The 18,803-nt window shown below is 42.5% G+C and overlaps 1 protein-coding gene across 4 annotated transcripts in view; it reads left to right on the plus strand.

Annotated features, from left to right (window-relative positions):
* The window catches only part of dcp1b (decapping mRNA 1B), an 81,378-nt gene that overhangs the window by 41,171 nt on the left and 21,404 nt on the right, over window positions 1-18,803 (plus strand). For all 4 annotated transcript variants that reach the window (XM_078220062.1, XM_078220064.1, XM_078220065.1 and 1 more), the window contains exons 4-5: window positions 13,994-14,060; window positions 18,376-18,493. In XM_078220062.1, coding sequence (XP_078076188.1) covers window positions 13,994-14,060; window positions 18,376-18,493 — 185 coding nt within the window. The remainder of the gene's footprint in view (window positions 1-13,993; window positions 14,061-18,375; window positions 18,494-18,803) is intronic.

Below are 18,803 nucleotides of genomic sequence, written 5' to 3' on the forward strand. Positions count from 1 at the left end.
AAACATACTATTCACAGAGAAGGAAACGAGAGAGTGTAGAATGTAGTGTTACAGTCATGGCTAGGGTGTAGAGAAAGATCAACTTAATGCAAGGTAAGTCCATTCAAAAGTCTGACGGCAGCAGGGCAGAAGCTGTTCTTGAGTCGGTTGGTACGTGACCTCAGACTTTTGTATCTTTTTCCCGAAGGAAGAAAGAATGTCTGGGGTGCGTGAGGTCCTTAATTATGCTGGCTGCTTTGCCGAGGCAACAGGAAGTGTAGACAGAGTCAATGGATGGGAGACTGGTTTGCGTGATGGATTGGGTTACATTCACGACCTTTTGTAGTTCCTTGCGGTCTTGAGCAGAGCAGGAGCCATACCAAGCTGTGATACAACCAGAAAGAATGCTTTCTATGGTGCATCTGTAAAAATTGGTGAGAGTTGTCGCTGACATGCTAAATTTCCTTAGTCTTCTGAGAAAGTAGAGGTGTTGGTGAGCTTTCTTAACTATAGTGTTGGCATGGGGGGGGGGGGGGGGGGGACCAGGACAGGTTGTTGGTGATCTGGACACCTAAACACTTGAAGCTCTTGACTCTTTCTACTTCGTCCCCGTTGATGTAGACAGGGGCATGTTCTCCTTTACGCTTCCAGAAGTTGATGACAAACTCCTTCGTTTTGTTGACTCTGAGGGAGAGATTATTGTTGCCGCACCAGTTCACCAGATTCTCTGTCTCATTCCTGTACTCTGTCTCGTCATTGTTTGAGATCCCACCCACTATGGTGGTGTCGTCAGCAAACTTGAAAATCGAATTGGAGGGGAATTTGACCACACCGTCATCAGTGTATAACGGGTATAGTAGGGAGCTGAGAACACAGCCTTGTGGGGCACTGGTGTTGAGGATGTTCGTGGAGGAGATGTTGTTGCCTATCCTTACTGATTGTGGTCTGTGAGTTAGGAAGTTCAGGATCCAGTCGCAGAGGGAGGTGCCGAGGCCCAGGCCACGGAGTTTGGAGATGAGTTTCGTGGGAATAATAGTGTTGAAGGCTGAGCTGCAGTCAATAAATAGGAGGGCCAGTTGCTTTCTGTGGGTTGACCTTCAAGAAAGCTGCTCTGACATCTGCAATGGTGACCCCAGATACAGGTTCATCCGAGGCTTCCAGGGTGGAGGGCATGACTCTCTGAAAGAGCATCTTACCCAGACCCAACCACTGCCCTATCCCCATAACCTCATGCACGTACTGTGGCTAATCCACCTAACCTACTCATTTGTGGATACATAGGGGCAATTTAGCATAGCCAATCCACCTAACCTACACATCTTTAATGGAAGACATCTCCATCTAATTTTTTGACCACTGAATATCTGTTCTGATCCAAGTTCCTTGAAATTATAGATGTTATTACAAGAAACCATATAATAAAAGCAATTGGTTAAAGTGAGGAGAAGCAAATGTTCCTCATGAAATCGTCCAGTTTGAGTCATTATCAGCTTTCACCAGCTGCTTGTTTTCATCTTTGTCACAAAAGTGTCTTTAAAATGGACTGTCCAAATGGCCTAGAGGTAAAGTTACCATTTCTGAGACTGAATCTGTCCCTTCACGTGCATTGCACCGCACATGCGCAGATAATCAATTACATAATCCTGCTGTGCCTATCTTGTAATTGAAGAGTGATGATTTAATTTATTTCACCACAGTAAGACATTGCACAGATTCTTAACCAAGGGACCCCTGGAGAAGCAGTGACTGGGAATTATTCATTTATAAGATGTTGTCCAAGACACTGGGTTATTCGCTTATCCCTCCCTCTTCATTGCCTGATGTTTATGTGGCATCTACTAGTCTGTGACCTTAATTAGTGAGCTGATTCTGACCTAGAAGAACCTGATTTTATTGCCCTGCTACCAATTCAGTTTTCAGGATCATGGGGAGAACTCTGGGTTGTGCACTTACATCTGTATATGCAGCTCCCCTTTCCACAATTAGATTGAGAGCACCATTAATGGGCTTATAACATTTTATGTAACTCTGGGTAAGCTCCTAACGTGTCCCGTAGATCTGTGGGACCTGGAATATTAGTTAAAGAAGCATAAGTTGTAAAATACTACCCTGCAACTCCAATAACTATTTGATAAGCATCTCTGCTCCTGGCAAAAGAAGTTTAACAACACCAGGTTAAAGTCCAACAGGTTTATTTGGTAGCAAAAGCCACACAAGCTTTCGGAGCTCCAAGCCCCTTCAGGTGAGTGGGAATTCTGTTCACAAACAGGGCATATAAAGACACAGATTCAATTTACATGAATAATGGTTGGAATGCGAATACTTACAGCTAATCAAGTATTTAAGATACAAACAACGTGAGTGGAGAGAGCATCAAGACAGGCTAAAAAGATGTGTATTGTCTCCAGACAAGACAGCCAGTGAAACTCTGCAGGTCCAAGCTCTGATAGCCAAGTTCCACACACACGAGGACGGCCTCAACCGGGATATTGGGTCCATGTCACACTATTTGTAACCGCCACAGCTTGCCTGGACCTGTGACATCAAGGTCACATTTGATCGAGTATGATCATGATTTGATCACATTTGATCGAGTATGATCAAGGGACATCAAGGTCACATTTGATCGAGTATGACATGAAGGAGACCGAGCAAAAGTGGAGTTGGTGGGAATCATAGAGGAAAACTCTCCCACTGATTTGGGGTTGTACCTAGCACAAAGGCTGTGGTGGTTGGAAATGAATCATTTCCATTCCAGGACATCATTGCAGGAGTTCCTCAAGAGAGTGTTCTCAGCCCAACCATCTTTAGCTGCTTCATCAATGATCTTGATATCATAAGATCAGAAGTGGGGACATTTGCTGCTGATTGCACAACATTTAGCATCATCCGCAACTGCTCAGATACTGAAGCAGTCCATACCCAAATGCAGCAAGACCTGTATGATATCCAAACTTGGGCTGAGAAGTGGCAAGTAACATCTATGCCACACAAGTGACGAGCAATAAACATCTCCAATAAGGGAGAATCTAACCATCACCCCTTGACATTCAATGGCATTACCATCGCTGAGTCTCCCACTGTCAACATCCTGGGGTTACCATTGGCCAGAAACTGATCTGGATTGGCCATATAAATACTGTGGCTGCAAGAGAAGGTCAGAGGCTAGGAATCCTATGGGTGGGTAACTCACCCCAACTCCCTTAAGTCTGTCCACCATCTACAAAGCACAAGCCAGGAGTGTGATGTAATACTCTCCCCTTGCCCGGATGAGTGCATCTCCAACAACACTCGAAGCTCAACACCACCCAGGACAAAGCAGCCCGCTTGCTTGGTACCCCTTCCAGAAACATTCACTTCTTACACCAGTGATGTGTAGTCATAGCAGTGTATGCCATTTACCATGCACTGCTCCTTAGGCAGCACCTTCCAAACCCACATCCACTATCATCTAGAAGAACAAAAGCCAGCAGAAACATGGGAACACCACCAATTGAAAGTTCCCCTCCAGGTTACTCACCATCCTGATTTGGAAATATATGTGTTCCTTCACTGTCACTGGATCAAAATTCTGAAACTCTTTTCCTAACAGCATTGTGGGTATACCTACATCTCAGGAACTGCAGCAATTCAAGAAGGCAGCTCAGCACCATCTTCTGGAGGGTGGTTAGGGATGGGCAATAAATACTGGTCTAGCCAGTGACGACGACATCCCGTAAATGAGTAAAATACAATGACATGATAAATGACCTCTGTTGCAGTCTTGCTTTGAGATTAATGTTTCGCTTGCATCATATAAATTCTTTGACCTACATTAAAAAGTGGTTTGGTAAAGTTATTTATATACTGCAGGTGGTCTTCAAAATCTCCCTAAATATTTTGAGACAATCTCAGGAAGTTGAGATAAATTTTTTATATTTATGACCTCCTGCTAACTGAGTTAAATTAAAATGGCCAAACTTACTGTAAATTTCATACTGGGCATTGGCATATGTAGTCCTAGTATTGGATGTAGTTTAAATCATAATTTTAAAATTGAATTTTATTTTTGTAAAATTATCATATCCATGGTATGTTTTTGTAATTGAAGGAAATATAAACATTCAGGTACTTGTGGTGTAGCGATACAAATTTGTAAACATGTACATGGTTAATGATATAAATTTGATCACTGACAGGAGAGAAATGTAATTCGGACACCTTTGAACTTTGCACCCAAATCTAAATTGCAATCTTAAAACAACATATTTTGGAATATGGTCTTACATTATGCTATCACCCACAAGGGCAAATACATGAGAAAATCTTACCTCCTGGGCAAGTGTAGAAGCAGTTCAGCTGTGTCTCCTTCACGGTTATGCCTTTATATTTGTTATCCCATGTTTGTAGTGATTGTTTGGGCAACTGTACAGAAGCTTTTCGATGAAAAACTACTGGAAACATTTTACCTTGCCTGGTGATGATTCTATCTTCATTGAAAATACATACAAATTCAGTGAAAATTAGTAGTATCTTAGATCAATCTCGGAAGGTGTTCAAGAGTTCTTTATTCACAGTTCAGCTCAGTAAGGCACATGTTGGGTGAGCAAGCTCGTTAATTGCTTCTGATGCGTTCCTTCAAAGAATGAGAAATGAAGAAGATAGTAGCTATATCCAATGTCATGCTTCACTCCAAGGAATTAAACTATGGTATGCATCTCTGCATCACTGCTGACGTTTTGATATGGAACCCTTATCCAATTAAGAGGAAGCAAAGATAAAAGCTTCAGCAATGCCTGAATTACATGTCAGCTACGATTATAAAATTCTCTAAGAATTTGTCATGATCTTGTGATGAACTGTTGAAACATTCTCTGCATTTCAAGTCCAGTTGTGTGGATGCAGGGAGTGGAGGGAGAGAGGGAAAATAAATGTGCATAACCTGAAACACATTATGAGTCTATCTTCTGGAGTTTTCTAGAACACACACTCCTAAAGCATATTTCAAATAAGTCTGGGGGAAGCATGTGGAAAGGAGATATCAATCTATTTTAGCTCCTATGCTCTTGAGTCATGTTTACAATTGCATATTTTCAGTTAATTGCCTTTCATTTGTACTTATTTTGTAATGTCCTGAGAAAAGAAAGACTTTTCATGCATGCCTTGCTATCTCAGAGTACTTTTAAAGTCCAGTGAAGTACTTTCGAAGTTTTGTCACTGTTGTAATGTAGGAAACGTGGCACAGCAAGCTACCACAAACACCCGTGATAATGCAAGTAATCCATTTTTTGTGAGGTTCATTGTGGGATAAGTGTTGGTCAGGACAATGGGGATAATCCCCTGTTCTTTGAAATAGTCATGATGTGGAGATGCCGGCGTTGGACTGGGGTGAACACAGTAAGAAGTCTCACAACACCAGGTTAAAGTCCAACAGGTTTATTTGGTAGCAAATACCATAAGCTTTCGGAGCGCTGCTCCTTCGTCAGATGGAGTGGAAATGTGCTCTCAAACAGGGCACAGACACAAAATCAAGTTGCAGAATACTGATTAGAATGCGAATCCCTAAAGCCAGCCAGGTCTTAAAGATACAGACAATGTGAGTGGAGAGAGCATTAAACACAGGTTAAAGAGATGTGTATTGTCTCCAGACAGAACAGCTAGTGAGATTCTGCAAGCCCAGGAGGCAAGCTGTGGGGGTTACTGATAATGTGACATAAATCCAACATCCCGATTTAGGCCATCCTCATGTGTGCGGAACTTGGCTATCAGTTTCTGCTCAGCGACTCTGCGCTGTCGTGTGTCGTGAAGGCCGCCTTGGAGAATGCTTACCTGAAGATCCAAGGCTGAATGCCCGTGACTGCTGAAGTGCTCCCCCACAGGAAGAGAACAGTCTTGCCTGGTGATGGTTGAGCGGTGTTCATTCATCCATTGTCGTAGCGTCTGCACGGTTTCCCTAATGTACCATGCCTCGGGACATCCTTTCCTGCAGCGTATCAGGTAGACAATGTTGGCCGAGTTGCAAGAGTAGGCACCGTGTACCTGGTAGATGGTGTTCTCACGTGAGATGATGGCATCCGTGTCGATGATCCAGCACATCTTGCAGAGGTTGCTGTGGCAGGGTTGTGTGGTGTCGTGGTCGCTGTTCTCCTGAAGGCTGGGTAGTTTGCTGCGGACAATGGTCTGTTTGAGGTTGTGTGGTTGTTTGAAGGCAAGAAGTGGGGGTGTGGGGATGGCCTTGGCAAGATGTTCGTCTTCATCAATGACATGTTGAAGGCTCCGGAGGAGATGCCGTAGCTTCTCCGCTCCGGGGAAGTACTGGACGACGAAGGGTACTCTGTCCACCATGTCCCATGTTTGCCTTCTGAGGAGGTCGGTGCGGTTTTTCGCTGTGGCGCGTCGGAACTGTTGATCGATGAGTTGAGCGCCATATCCTGTTCTTATGAGGGCATCTTTCAGCGTCTGGAAGTGTCTGTTGCGATCCTCCTCATCCGAGCAGATCCTGTGTATTCGGAGGGCTTGTCCATTGGGGATGGCTTCTTTAACGTGTTTAGGGTGGAAGCTGGAGAAGTGGAGCATCGTGAGGTTATCCGTGGGCTTGCGGTACAGTGAGGTGCTGAGGTGACCGTCCTTAATGGAGATGCGTGTGTCCAAGAATGCAACCGATTCTGGAGAGTAGTCCATGGTGAGTCTGATGGTGGGATGGAACTTGTTGATGTCGTCATATAGTTGTTTCAGTGATTGCTCACCATGACTCCAAAGGAAGAAAATATCATCGATGTATCTAGTGTATAGCATCCGTTGAAGGTCCTGTGCGGTGAAGAAGTCTTGTTCGAACCTGTGCATGAAGATGTTGGCATATTGAGGTGCGAATTTGGTCCCCATGGCTGTTCCGTGTGTCTGGATGAAGAACTGGTTGTTGAAGGTGAAGACATTGTGGTCCAGGATGAAGCGGATGAGTTGTAAAATTGCATCTGGAAACTGGCAGTTGACGGCATTGAGTACTGAGGCAGTTGCAGCAATGCCATCATCGTGGGGGATGCTGGTGTAGAGTGCCGAGACATCCATTGTGACGAGGAGTGCTCCTGGTTCAACTGCTCCATGTGCGCTGAGTTTCTGTAGGAAGTCCGTAGTGTCGCGACAAAAGCTGGGGGTTCTTTGTACAATGCGTTTCAAGATGCCCTCGACATAGCCGGAGAGGTTCTCGCACAGGGTTCCATTGCCTGAAACGATGGGACGGCCGGGTGTGTTTGCCTTGTGTATCTTTGGGAGGCAGTAGAGATCTCCAACGCGTGGAATACGTGGGATGAGAGCATGGAGGGTGTTTTGAAGGTCTGAATCAAAGGTTTTGATCAGAGTGTTGAGTTGGCGGGTGTGTTCTTTGGTCGCATCTGTGGGTAACTGTCTGTAGTGTTCCTCGTTGTTCAGTTGTCGGTACACTTCTTTGCAGTAATCCGTTCTGTTCAGTATGACGATGGCCCCTCCTTTGTCTGCTGGTTTGATGACAATGTTGCGGTTGGTCTTGAGAGCGTGGATGGCGTTGCGTTGTGCTTGGGTGATGTTCGGTGCTGTCTTGTGAGTGCGGCTGATGAATTTGGTGTTGACGCACCTCCTTTGGGCTTCAGATAGTGCCATGGGACCATGTACTTCCACCTGAGATGGCAGATGAGGCATAAGTTAAACATGACACTTCCAACATTGCAGCCTCCCTCAGTAATGCACTAGTGTCAACCTTGGTATTTTTCGTGTGCTCAAGTCCTGGAGTGAGATTTGAGCTTGGATCTTGTTATTCAGAAGGAAGAGTGATATCAACTGAGACCCGGCTGACACACATTTTATTTGTTTCTCTTTCGTTTGTATTTTCAACCCGGACATTGCTTTTTTACAGTAAAAAGTGTGATTGGGCTATGTCATCTCTTACGTATGTCTTAAAAATGACAAACAAAGAACAAAGCGAACAAAGAACAATACAGCACAGGAACAGGCCCTTCGGCCCTCCAAGCCCGTGCCGCTCCCTGGTCCAAACTAGACCATTCTTTTGTATCCCTCCATTCCCACTCCGTTCATATGGCTATCTAGATAAGTCTTAAATGTTCCCAGTGTGTCCGCCTCCACCACCTTGCCTGGCAGCGCATTCCAGGCCCCCACCACCCTCTGTGTAAAACCTCCCCCCCTTCACCTTGAACCCATGACCCCTCGTGAACGTCACCACCGACCTGGGGAAAAGTTTCCCACCGTTCACCCTATCTATGCCTTTCATAATTTTATACACCTCTATTAAGTCTCCCCTCATCCTCCGTCTTTCCAGGGAGAACAACCCCAGTTTACCCAATCTCTCCTCATAACTAAGCCCCTCCATACCAGGCAACATCCTGGTAAACCTCCTCTGTACTCTCTCCAAAGCCTCCATGTCTTTCTGGTAGTGTGGCGACCAGAACTGGACGCAGTATTCCAAATGTGGCCGAACCAACGTTCTATACATCTGCGACATCAGACCCCAACTTTTATACTCTATGCCCCGTCCTATAAAGGCAAGCATGCCATATGCCTTCTTCACCACCACCTCCACCTGTGACGTCACCTTCAAGGATCTGTGGACTTGCACACCCAGGTCCCTCTGCGTATCTACACCCTTTATGGTTCTGCCATTTATCGTATAGCTCCTCCCTACATTATTTCTACCAAAATGCATCACTTCGCATTTATTAGGATTGAACTTCATCTGCCATTTCTTTGCCCAAATTTCCAGCCTATCTATATCCTTCTGTAGCCTCTGCCAATGCTCCTCACTATCTGCAAGTCCTGCCAATTTTGTGTCGTCCGCAAACTTACTGATCACCCCAGTTACACCTTCTTCCAGGTCGTTTATATAAATCACAAACAGCAGAGGTCCCAATACAGAGCCCTGCGGAACACGACTAGTCACAGGCCTCCAGCCGGAAAAAGACCCTCCCACTACCACCCTCTGTCTTCTGTGACCAAGCCAGTTCTCCACCCATCTAGCCACCTCCCCCTTTATCCCATGAGATCCAACCTTTTTCACCAGCCTACCATGAGGGACTTTGTCAAACGCTTTACTAAAGTCCATATCGACGACATCCACGGACTTTCCCTCGTCAACCATTCTAGTCACTTCTTCAAAAAACTCCTCCAGGTTAGTGAGGCATGACCTCCCTCTCACAAAACCATGCTGACTATCGTTAATGAGTTTATTCCTTTCTAAATGCGCATACATCCTATCTCTAAGAATCTTCTCCAACAACTTCCCCACCACGGACGTCAAGCTCACCGGCCTATAATTACCCGGGTTATCCTTCCTACCCTTCTTAAATACCGGGACCACATTAGCTATCCTCCAATCCTCTGGGACCTCACCTGTGTCCAGTGACGAGACAAACTACCATACTTTTTTGAAAATACCATTTAAGTTATTTATCACTGCAAATCAATGACCCTCTAACATATTCTCATCTTATGAATAAAACAGTACTCAAGTTTCAATCTTAAAGAATATGTTATTCCAGATCAAAGCTAAGAAATCCTCTTAAGAAATACTCAGCACTTCACCTCACACATGACCAAGTTGTGACAACTAACCTCAAGGTCTTTATGCAGTCACAGAAATCATGGGTAGAATTTAATGTCCCTCCCACCCCTGGAGATGAGTTTGAATGTGGAGATGCCGGCGTTGGACTGGGGTAAACACAGTAAGAGTTTTAACAACACCAGGTTAAAGTTCAACAGGTTTATTTGGTAGCAAATGCCATTAGCTTTCGGAGCGCTGCTCCTTCGTCAGATGGAGTGGATATCTGGCGCAGCGCTCCGAAAGCTAGTGGCATTTGCTACCAAATAAACCTGTTGGACTTTAACCTGGTGTTGTTAAAACTCTTACTGTGTTGGTGAGTTTGAAAGCAGGGGCCATGTAATCGGGTGGGATGATGCAGGATGGAGATCACACCATCTCCCCATCTATCTTTGATTAAGTTCGGGTGGGAAGGCCTAAATGCTAATTGAGGCCTGAAAGTGGGTGTTAATTGCGTTCAACCGGCAATGGGCAGGTCTGCCATGTGGGCAGACTGACAGTGGCCTAGAAGGGAGTCTCTTGTTCAAAGGCATTTAGTACTGATCGAGGGACCCTGCAGCAATAAGAGGGAGGGCTCACCGAGACCCACCCCCTGACCTTTCCTTAGGTTCATGCTTTCTACCTCTACCCGCAACTAGCAACACCACCTTCCTGTGACCCCAATCCTGCCGTCACTTCACTTTTTCCAGGAATCCCATGATAAACCTACTGAAGCCCTAAGTGTATTACTGACACTGCTGTCAGTGGTGCTGCTGGCAATGGAGAACTGCCAGACTGTTTTACCAGCAACTCCGAGGATAGAATTTCTGCTCCGACAGGGAAAGTGCAACAATTAAATGTCTCTCATGCAGCCAGAAGGCCTGGTGGCAGTGTTCTCACTGCCAATTAGTGACTTATCCCCAGGATACCCAAGGGATTTTGGTCGGCTGATGTGTCACCAATTTTAATGGTGGAAGTCAGGTCCCCTGCTGCCCTCATTAAATTCCATCCCATTTTCTGGCCGTTGATGGAATCTACTAAAAAATACTTTTAACACTTCAGAAATTAGTTTAGTTTTTTTGGGAATAAATATTGTTGCATCTTGGTATATTCAGCACATTGTTATTCAAAAAGAGTTATATACACACCAAAATTGGGATGGGTCAGGGTTATTTTTCTAAGCTTTTAACAGTTTGCATTGTATCAGCCTACTGTGAATAATTACAGTGGGGAGGAGAGATACTTCAAATTCGGTTTCTAGTCCTTTCTTCTCACACCCCCCACCCCCCCTCCCTCACCATTCAAAATCCTTTGTTCAGTAAGCCTGGACAATTTTCTTAACTGATGCCTCCTGGAGCTCCTTGGTTTGAAGGCAGAAGGCATGTTTAAAGGGAGTAAACTTTTACCATATTAGTCAAATAATCCAGTTGTCACTATAATCATCTCATCTTCTTTGCAAAATCTGATTGTGAATGCTCTTCATAATTGGGTTTTGGTGTCTTGTTACTTTAAATTATATAGAAGCGAGAGTAATGCTAAAGTGTGCATTCTAATACACAGTATGATTTGACAAAACAAAAGGCACATTCTTCACTGGTTTGTTCTGGAATTAGCTGCAGTAGATCTACAAGTTGTATTTTGAATGTGAAGATAATAGGATAATAATCTGTAGCAACATACTTTCTTTTCCATGCAGAGAGGTTGGGAACACATTAAAGGTTCAAGTTGCCAAAGATCACCTTGGGTGTATTCAGTGGGAGACATGGGACTTTACTGTGATCTAGTACCAAACCCTAGTGTAACAATAGCATTGGTGAATAGTGCCCTGCTTAATGGCTGAAAGGATTTTCCAACTGGAATATTTTGTTTAAATTTATTGCAGAGTTCCTGGTCACCAAGATGCTACAGTGGGTTTTGAACAAGAGTGCAGGATCCAAGTGTAGATTTGCAGTATCTGATTGTAATGTTAACAAGACTTCATGATCTAAGAATAATTAGGTTCGTCAAAAAGTGATTCATTGACATTTTAATCAGATCAGAATTAAGTTGCACTTTATTGTGGTCTCTCTGTCAGTTCAATGTAAAGGCCGAGAGGTGTTTCCTGGCAGGCCCAAGAGTTCGAGACATGGAGCGGCAACCCGAGCGTACTCCGTTCTAGTTCTGATATTCAAGCTGTGCCTTGCACTTCTGCATAGTATTTCCCAACAGTTATCCTGTTTATAATCCTGTTACTATAAAGCATTTTGAAATGAAAATGTTTAGACATGCAATCTGGTATTGGTACAGATTTCTCAATGCATTACTGGCATCTAGGCAAGTTAGAAAACCAGCCTAAAGTGAAGCTGTGAAAATAGATAAATACTGTTCTGCCATTTAAAAAAACATTTCTTTGAGAAATTGGGTCCATGGAATATTGATGTTCTTAAAGAAGTTCTTTTTGGAGTATATGTCTAACTAATCAGACTATTTACAATTTATATCACGTATGTCTGTTTTTATGTTCATGCAGTAATTGGGAACTGGTCCAGATGTTCTTTCATTGACTGCCTCATGTTAAGCAATGGGAACTTTCCTGGTCCTGACTAAAGACCGAGGGGTGTTTCCTGGCAGGCCCAAGGGTTCCAAGCACGGAGTGGCACCTTGCACGTACTACGCTCTATTTCTGATTTTTTTTAAAGAGCTTAACCATCCAAGATTTTGGGAGTGTGTCTTTGTGACACAAAAAACATAATCACGAGACCAAGAGTTTTGACACCATAACATGGGGAGCCCTGGAGATGGATGGAATTCAGGGGGAGGACCCAGGGAGAGAGACCACCAGAGGAGGAGGTGACCACCAGTAGGAAACACTAGAGAAGTGAGCCAGTAGGACTGGGTGTGTTGGGAGTCTGAAGAAGAGGCTCCAGCCAGCAAAAGTACTATTGCTGGTAGGCTCCACATAGTGAGGACTCGGGAGAAGCCCTGCAGAATTGAAAAAGCAGCAGCAGATCAATTATTACATGCTCTGGGTCACTGGGGCAGCAAATGTTTTGGAGCAGTGATGTTCTGCTTAGTGAGGCTTAAAAACTGGAGCTGAAAAGCTGCAGTAGTCTCAGCAGAAGAGATTAAACCATTCCGAGGTGAGCAGTTGTTGAGGCAGTCTGAGCCGGAGCAACCTTTGGATGAGTTCAGAGTCTAGATCTTCAAATATGAAGACTTGAAATCCTTCATTAGGGAGACAGTTTTAATGAAATTCTGCAACTCAGTGGATACTGCCGCCTGGGCGGGTTGCTGAGAAATCCATTACATCTATCCTAGTTGCATCTGCCATTGCTGTAGTGTGTTTGACACACTTTCCCTGTTAATTCATATGTACCTCATGTTAATTCTGAATGTCACAGTATGAGATAGATACTATAAAATTGTTTTAGCCCTATGACTTTATTGAAGTTTATTTTTGTTTGTTTAAAAAAGTGTAATCTTGTGGCACTGTTCTCTTATGATTACCAGGGATTTCAAACTTTCTGTCTACTTTAAACAAAATGGTACTAGTTTCTGACAGGCTTGTAGCACTCTATGCAACTAATTGTAAAATATTGATGTATAAATTCTTAATGCCTAGATTGTTACATATTGTATAGATTAGTCAGTTTCAAAGTCAGTCTGTTACAGCTTTTGCAGTTTTTGATCAAAGGTTATGGAGAGAAAACAGAATTAGGCTATTGAGTTGGATGATCAGTCATGATCGTGATAAATGGCGGAGCAGGCTCGAAGGGCCGAATCGCCTCCTGCTCCTATCTTCTATGTTTCTATGCACATTTTAAAGTTGTGGAGTTAACTGGATCCCACTAAAGACTGAGGAACTTAGAGCATGTCCAGAAGGCCCTCTCCTACTTTACTGTTTGCCTTCAGCGCTTCAAAATATTTCTGCTGCTTGAAATTAATGATCGTCTGCTGGTCTTTGTCAAGCAAATTTAGCAACAAACCAAAGAGGAATGTGGCTTGGGGAGCAAGTTTTTGATGTAGGCTTTTTGAAAAACTGCTCCAACAAATTCCTGTGTACCTTTTAAAGATTCAGTATGTGTCCTGTTACTAATGCACCAACAATTTATTTTTTTAATTGCAAGATGTTAAATTGTGCCTCAATTTTGAGTCCTGTACTTAGCTGATAGCATTTTCTGGCTAGAATCATGATATTATAAATCTCCACAGCTTGTTTACTGTTTTTCATAAGCCATGCATTGCTGTTTTCAGGAGAGTATGTCCAACATTTTCCTGACTGTGGACAGTGCCTTCTCTCCATTGCAAGATATTTTCCTGCTTTTGGACTACAACACATGAAAGTTCAGAGCCTTGTATATAAGCATATCACTGATAAATGTTTTTGCCCTTTATGATGGTGAACATTTTAATGTGAGCATTGGCAGTGAAAGGAATTGAAGATAAAGTTTTATCTTGCAAATTCTACAATGCATGATTTATATTTTTATATTTCAGTGTCTATCTATGGGATCTGGTTCTATGATGAGGTAGAATGTCAAAGGATTGCAGAATTAATGAAGAAGTAAGTGTTGGAAAAAGTTTTAAACTTGATCATTGTTTATTTTTGTATATTTATTTGTACTACAGTTTAACCGTCCCCCACCCTCAGCTTTTTGTATACAATAACTACAAGTCACGTGACGAAGGTGTTCTGCAAAGGAAATATCATACCTATATTCCTGTACCACAACCTTTATTGGTAGGACCAGGAGTACCACTTGGGTTTAGGTTCCTCTTACTCCATTCTAAAGGAGTCTGCCAATAAGGTTTTGATAGTTAGAAGTGAATACTTTTCTGGATTTTGACCAAAATGTTCAAGTGTCTTGACATAAAATAATACAAAATATTAAAATATTATTTTATATTGAGGCAGTGATGTATTTTAGTGCTAGAATAAAGCCAAATCATAATATAAATAAATATAAACCCGTTTGTACGATCCTTCTAAAACTTGCACTTCACTTTGCTCGTTGCATATCCTTAGGTACTGTTGTTATAGATTTTGGAGGATTTTACCAACCATTTTACTGAAGAGTAGTTTTCATTTCTGTACAAAATGCGGCCTAACAGACGGTCCTTAAAGCGAATGCCCGTTGGGTCCCACCCTACTTACTGAAGTACAGAGACAGGGTTGCACTGTCGTTGGTGCTGTCCTTTGGTTAAACCAAGGTCCTATCTGCCCCTACAATAGGAAGTAAAAAGATTTCATGGCCTTATTTTGAAGAAGAGCAGGGTAGTTCTCTGTCAACCAGTCAATATTTATTCTTCAACCAACAACATGGAAACAAATTATTTGGTTATTATTTTATTGCTATGTGCAAATTGGATGCCATGTTTCTTTCCTACCTGTGAGTGCGCTTCAGAAATATTTTGTTGCTCAGAGAGTGCTTTAGGATGCCCTGAGGCACTAAAAAGTGCTATGTAAATCCAAATTCTCTTAACAAATATAGACCTGAACATTGGAAGAGCATATGCTCTTGTCAGTTATTTCCTACCAACTATCACTGCTCCCTCCTCCACCAAGACTACAGCTCCCTCTTGTCCTGGTCATACACTCCCTGACGAATCTAAGGTCCACTATCACACCAGCAGCAGCTCAATCTTCAATCACGCTACTTCAACTGACAACTGGAACGCGCTGCCAGAGGAGGTGTTAGAAGCAGGCACTTTCGCAACATTTAAGAGGCATCTGGATGGGTACGTGAATGCGGGGGGAACAGTCCAAGTAAGGGCAAAAGATTTTGTTTTTAGTTTAGTTAGGGCATCATGTTCGGCACGGGCTTGGAGGGCCGAAGGGCCTGTTCCTGTGCTGTACTTTTCTGTAGTTCTTTGTTCTTGCCATTCCCTTCAGCTTACTAATTCAGTGGAAATGGGGCCCAAGGCCTCACTATTCAAGATTGACCTTGCGCCCATGCACACAAAAAATGGATTTGCTGAATTTCTAGATCATTGTGACAATGAATCATTGGACAGGGAACCAATGTAGGTTAACATTGGTTGGCAACTGACAAAAGGATATATGCAATAGAGTTTTGGACTAGAACGTTCTGACAGAGTTATATGTGACTATTTATCTTTTTCAAAGAAGATGACTGATTAATATACTTGCAGCATTTTATGTTTAACTCTGATTTCAAGCATATGCAGCTTTTTAAAACTTTTACATATGTAATATGTGATTATTTTGCTCTTTGTTTTGGACAAGTTAGGCATTAAGAAACTTCAGTTTATGAAAGAACCTGATTTTATCTTTTTGAGAAAGCACTTTTTGAGGAAAATTATTACTTCAAAAGGAAAGTAGAGAGGGTCAAAGACAACATAGTTTTTAAAAGGAGGTTACTTGTGTTTTCCAAAAAGATTGTCACAATGAGCAACGGGGTTTAAAAGCAAGCATAAATCAAACATCCGGGATTATCCTGACCGTAATTGCATATTTGGCTATTTAAACATGTAAGATCTTTATATAATGCACTGAATAAATTGATTTGAAAGTGAGATTTCAGAAAATGTAAACAAAACATTAATGTAAATAAACAAGTTAATTGGCAACAATTGCATCCATAAAGATGTCTTCCTTGCTTCCAGTATCAGAGTGTGATGAAGTACATCAGATTTACTTGTTGCTCTGTCCTTTTCCTCTGCTCCCTTGTATCTGTGTCAATTTAAGAAATTGATCATTTTTTTTATTGTTTATTTGCCGTGGATATCGCTGGCTAGGCCTGCATTTATTTACCCATCTGTAATTGCCCTTGCCCTAGATCTGGAGTCACATGTAGGCCAGACAAGGTGAGGGTGGCAGATTTCTTTCACTAAAGGAAATCAGTGAACCAAATGGGTTTTTACAACAATGGTTAGACTTTTAATTCCAGATTTTTATTGAATTCAAATTTCACCATTTGCTGTGGGTGGGATTCGAACCCAAGTCCCCAGAGCATTATCCTGGGCCTCTAGATTACTAGTCTAATGATATTATCACAAAGCCACCAACTTCCTTGATATTGGTAACTAAGAATGATATGCAGTCTGCCAAAATGTTTCATGTATTCATGTTTTCCATATTTGTGCCTGCAATTTCCCACATGTCATTTCCTGACTGAAGATATCCATTTTTGGAGGGGTAATGAACATTTTCATAAGAACTGCGGGAATGCACTTCTGATTGTTCTCACCAAGATAAAGCAGTATTTTTCCATGCATGCACTAGAAGTGGTGTTGGGAGATGAGAAGAGGATGGCGTAATCTACCCAAGAGTAGCCTGAACATGTAATTGCAAACTTCTAAGCATTACTGTATTTTAGGTTTCAAAAACAATAAAATTTGTTGATTTGAAAATAATGTTGAAGATGAAACACATTCCTAATTTTTCAGCAATTAATCTCTCAGTCAAGCTTCTAATAGCTTGTTTGCAATCTTGAATAAAGATCCTGTTTGATATTTTTTATTTGAGGCTGTAACCTTCATAAAAAGCAAAGTTATCTCCAATTGTTTGATGAAGCTCCTCTCTTGGAAAGAGATAGGGAGCTTAGATGTGCACCTTTCCATACAGTAATTGCCTGGAACAAGCACTGGTTGCTGATATTTTTGATTTGATTTATTATTGTCACATGTATTAGCATACAGTGAAAAGTATTATTTCTTTCACGCTATACAGACAGGGCATACCATTCATAGAGAAGGAAAGGAGAGTTCAGAATATAGTGTTACAGTCATAGCTAAGATGTAGAGAAAGATCAACTTAGTGCGAGGTAGGTCCATTCAAAAGTCTGATGGCCGCAGGGAAGAAGCTGTTCTTGAGTTGGTTGGTACTCAACCTCAGACTTTTGTATCCTCTTCCCGATGGAAGAAGGTGGAAGAGAGTGTGTCTGGGGTGCGTGTGGTCCATGATTATGCTGGCTGCTTTTCCGAGGCAGTGGGAAGTGTAGACAGTCAATGGATGGGAGACTGGTTTGTGTGATGGACTGGGCTCCATTCACGACCCTTTGTAGTTTCTTGCAGTCTTGGGTAGAGCAGGAGGCATACCAAGCTGTGATACAACCAGAAAGAATGCTTTCAATGGTGCGTCTACAAAAGTTGGTGAGAGTCGTAGCGCACAAGCCAAATTTCCTTAGTCTTTTGAGAAAGTAGAGGCATTGGTAGGCTTTCTTAACCATAATGTTGGCATGGGGGGACCAGGACAGGTTGTTGGTAATCTGGACACCTAAAAACTTGAAGCTCTCGATCCTTTCTACTTCGTCCCTGTTGATGAAGACAGGGGCATGTTCTCCTCTACGCTTCCTGAAGTCGATGACAGTCTCCTTCATTTTGTTGACATTGAGGGAGAGATTATTGTCGCCGCACCAGTTCACCAGATTCTCTCCTATTCCTGTACTCTGTCTTGTTATTGTTTGAGATCCGACCCCACTACGGTGGTGTCGTCACACAAATTTGAAAATAGAGTTGGAGGGGAATTTGGCCACACAGTCATGGGTGTATAAGAGGTATAGTTGGGGGCTGAGAACACAGTCAGAAGAAGAAAAAGAAAATCAGTAGTTGAATTGATGCTTACTACTGTTGTGCACTTTTGAGAAGCATATTCCTTGAAATTAGATGCATCATTTTCAGACAGTCTTGCTCTCATATCTGAGAAGAATGTAATGTCAATTTGTGAATTGACGAGTGGAACTGTAGGTTCAGACATTTGGTGTATGTGCTTGGCTGAGGAGCCAATGGTGTGAAGCTACCATCTGTGGGATTATGACTGAACGCCTCTAAGTCAGAATCCTGCCTAAAAGTTAAAAGTTGAGGTTGTGCACTATTGTTAAATTTTACTTCAAATTTTACATTTCCTTTTTATTCAGCTTAACTCAGCTGGAGCAGTTGAAGGCCCAGCAAGGAATTGGATCACCAATCACTAGTCACCACAGAGCTGTGGACATTGTGCAGATGCTGTTCAAAGCTGAACACGAATATAACAAGGTGCGTGTGGTGACCACTAAGTAAGATCCAAGTAAAAGATGAAGAGAAATGAATGTGTGGACCATTTGCAATAAATGGGTGTAAATAGCTTGGAAGATGCATTCTCAGCCTAGTTTATTCGGGTTCCAATCTTATCCTCTTTCAATTTATGATGCCTCAGTGGTATGCTGAACAGTTGAGTATTGCAAAAACAGTTCAGTAAGCTACAGAAATGAATTTGAAGCCTGTCCAGTGGGTTGTGTGCCAAGTATTCAACTTTTCAAAATAACCAACTAACCTAGTGCAGCAGGAGTTGCAGTGTCAGTAGTCA

Source organism: Mustelus asterias, chromosome 9, assembly GCF_964213995.1.
Source record: "Mustelus asterias chromosome 9, sMusAst1.hap1.1, whole genome shotgun sequence".
NCBI classification, from domain to species: Eukaryota; Metazoa; Chordata; class Chondrichthyes; order Carcharhiniformes; family Triakidae; genus Mustelus; species Mustelus asterias.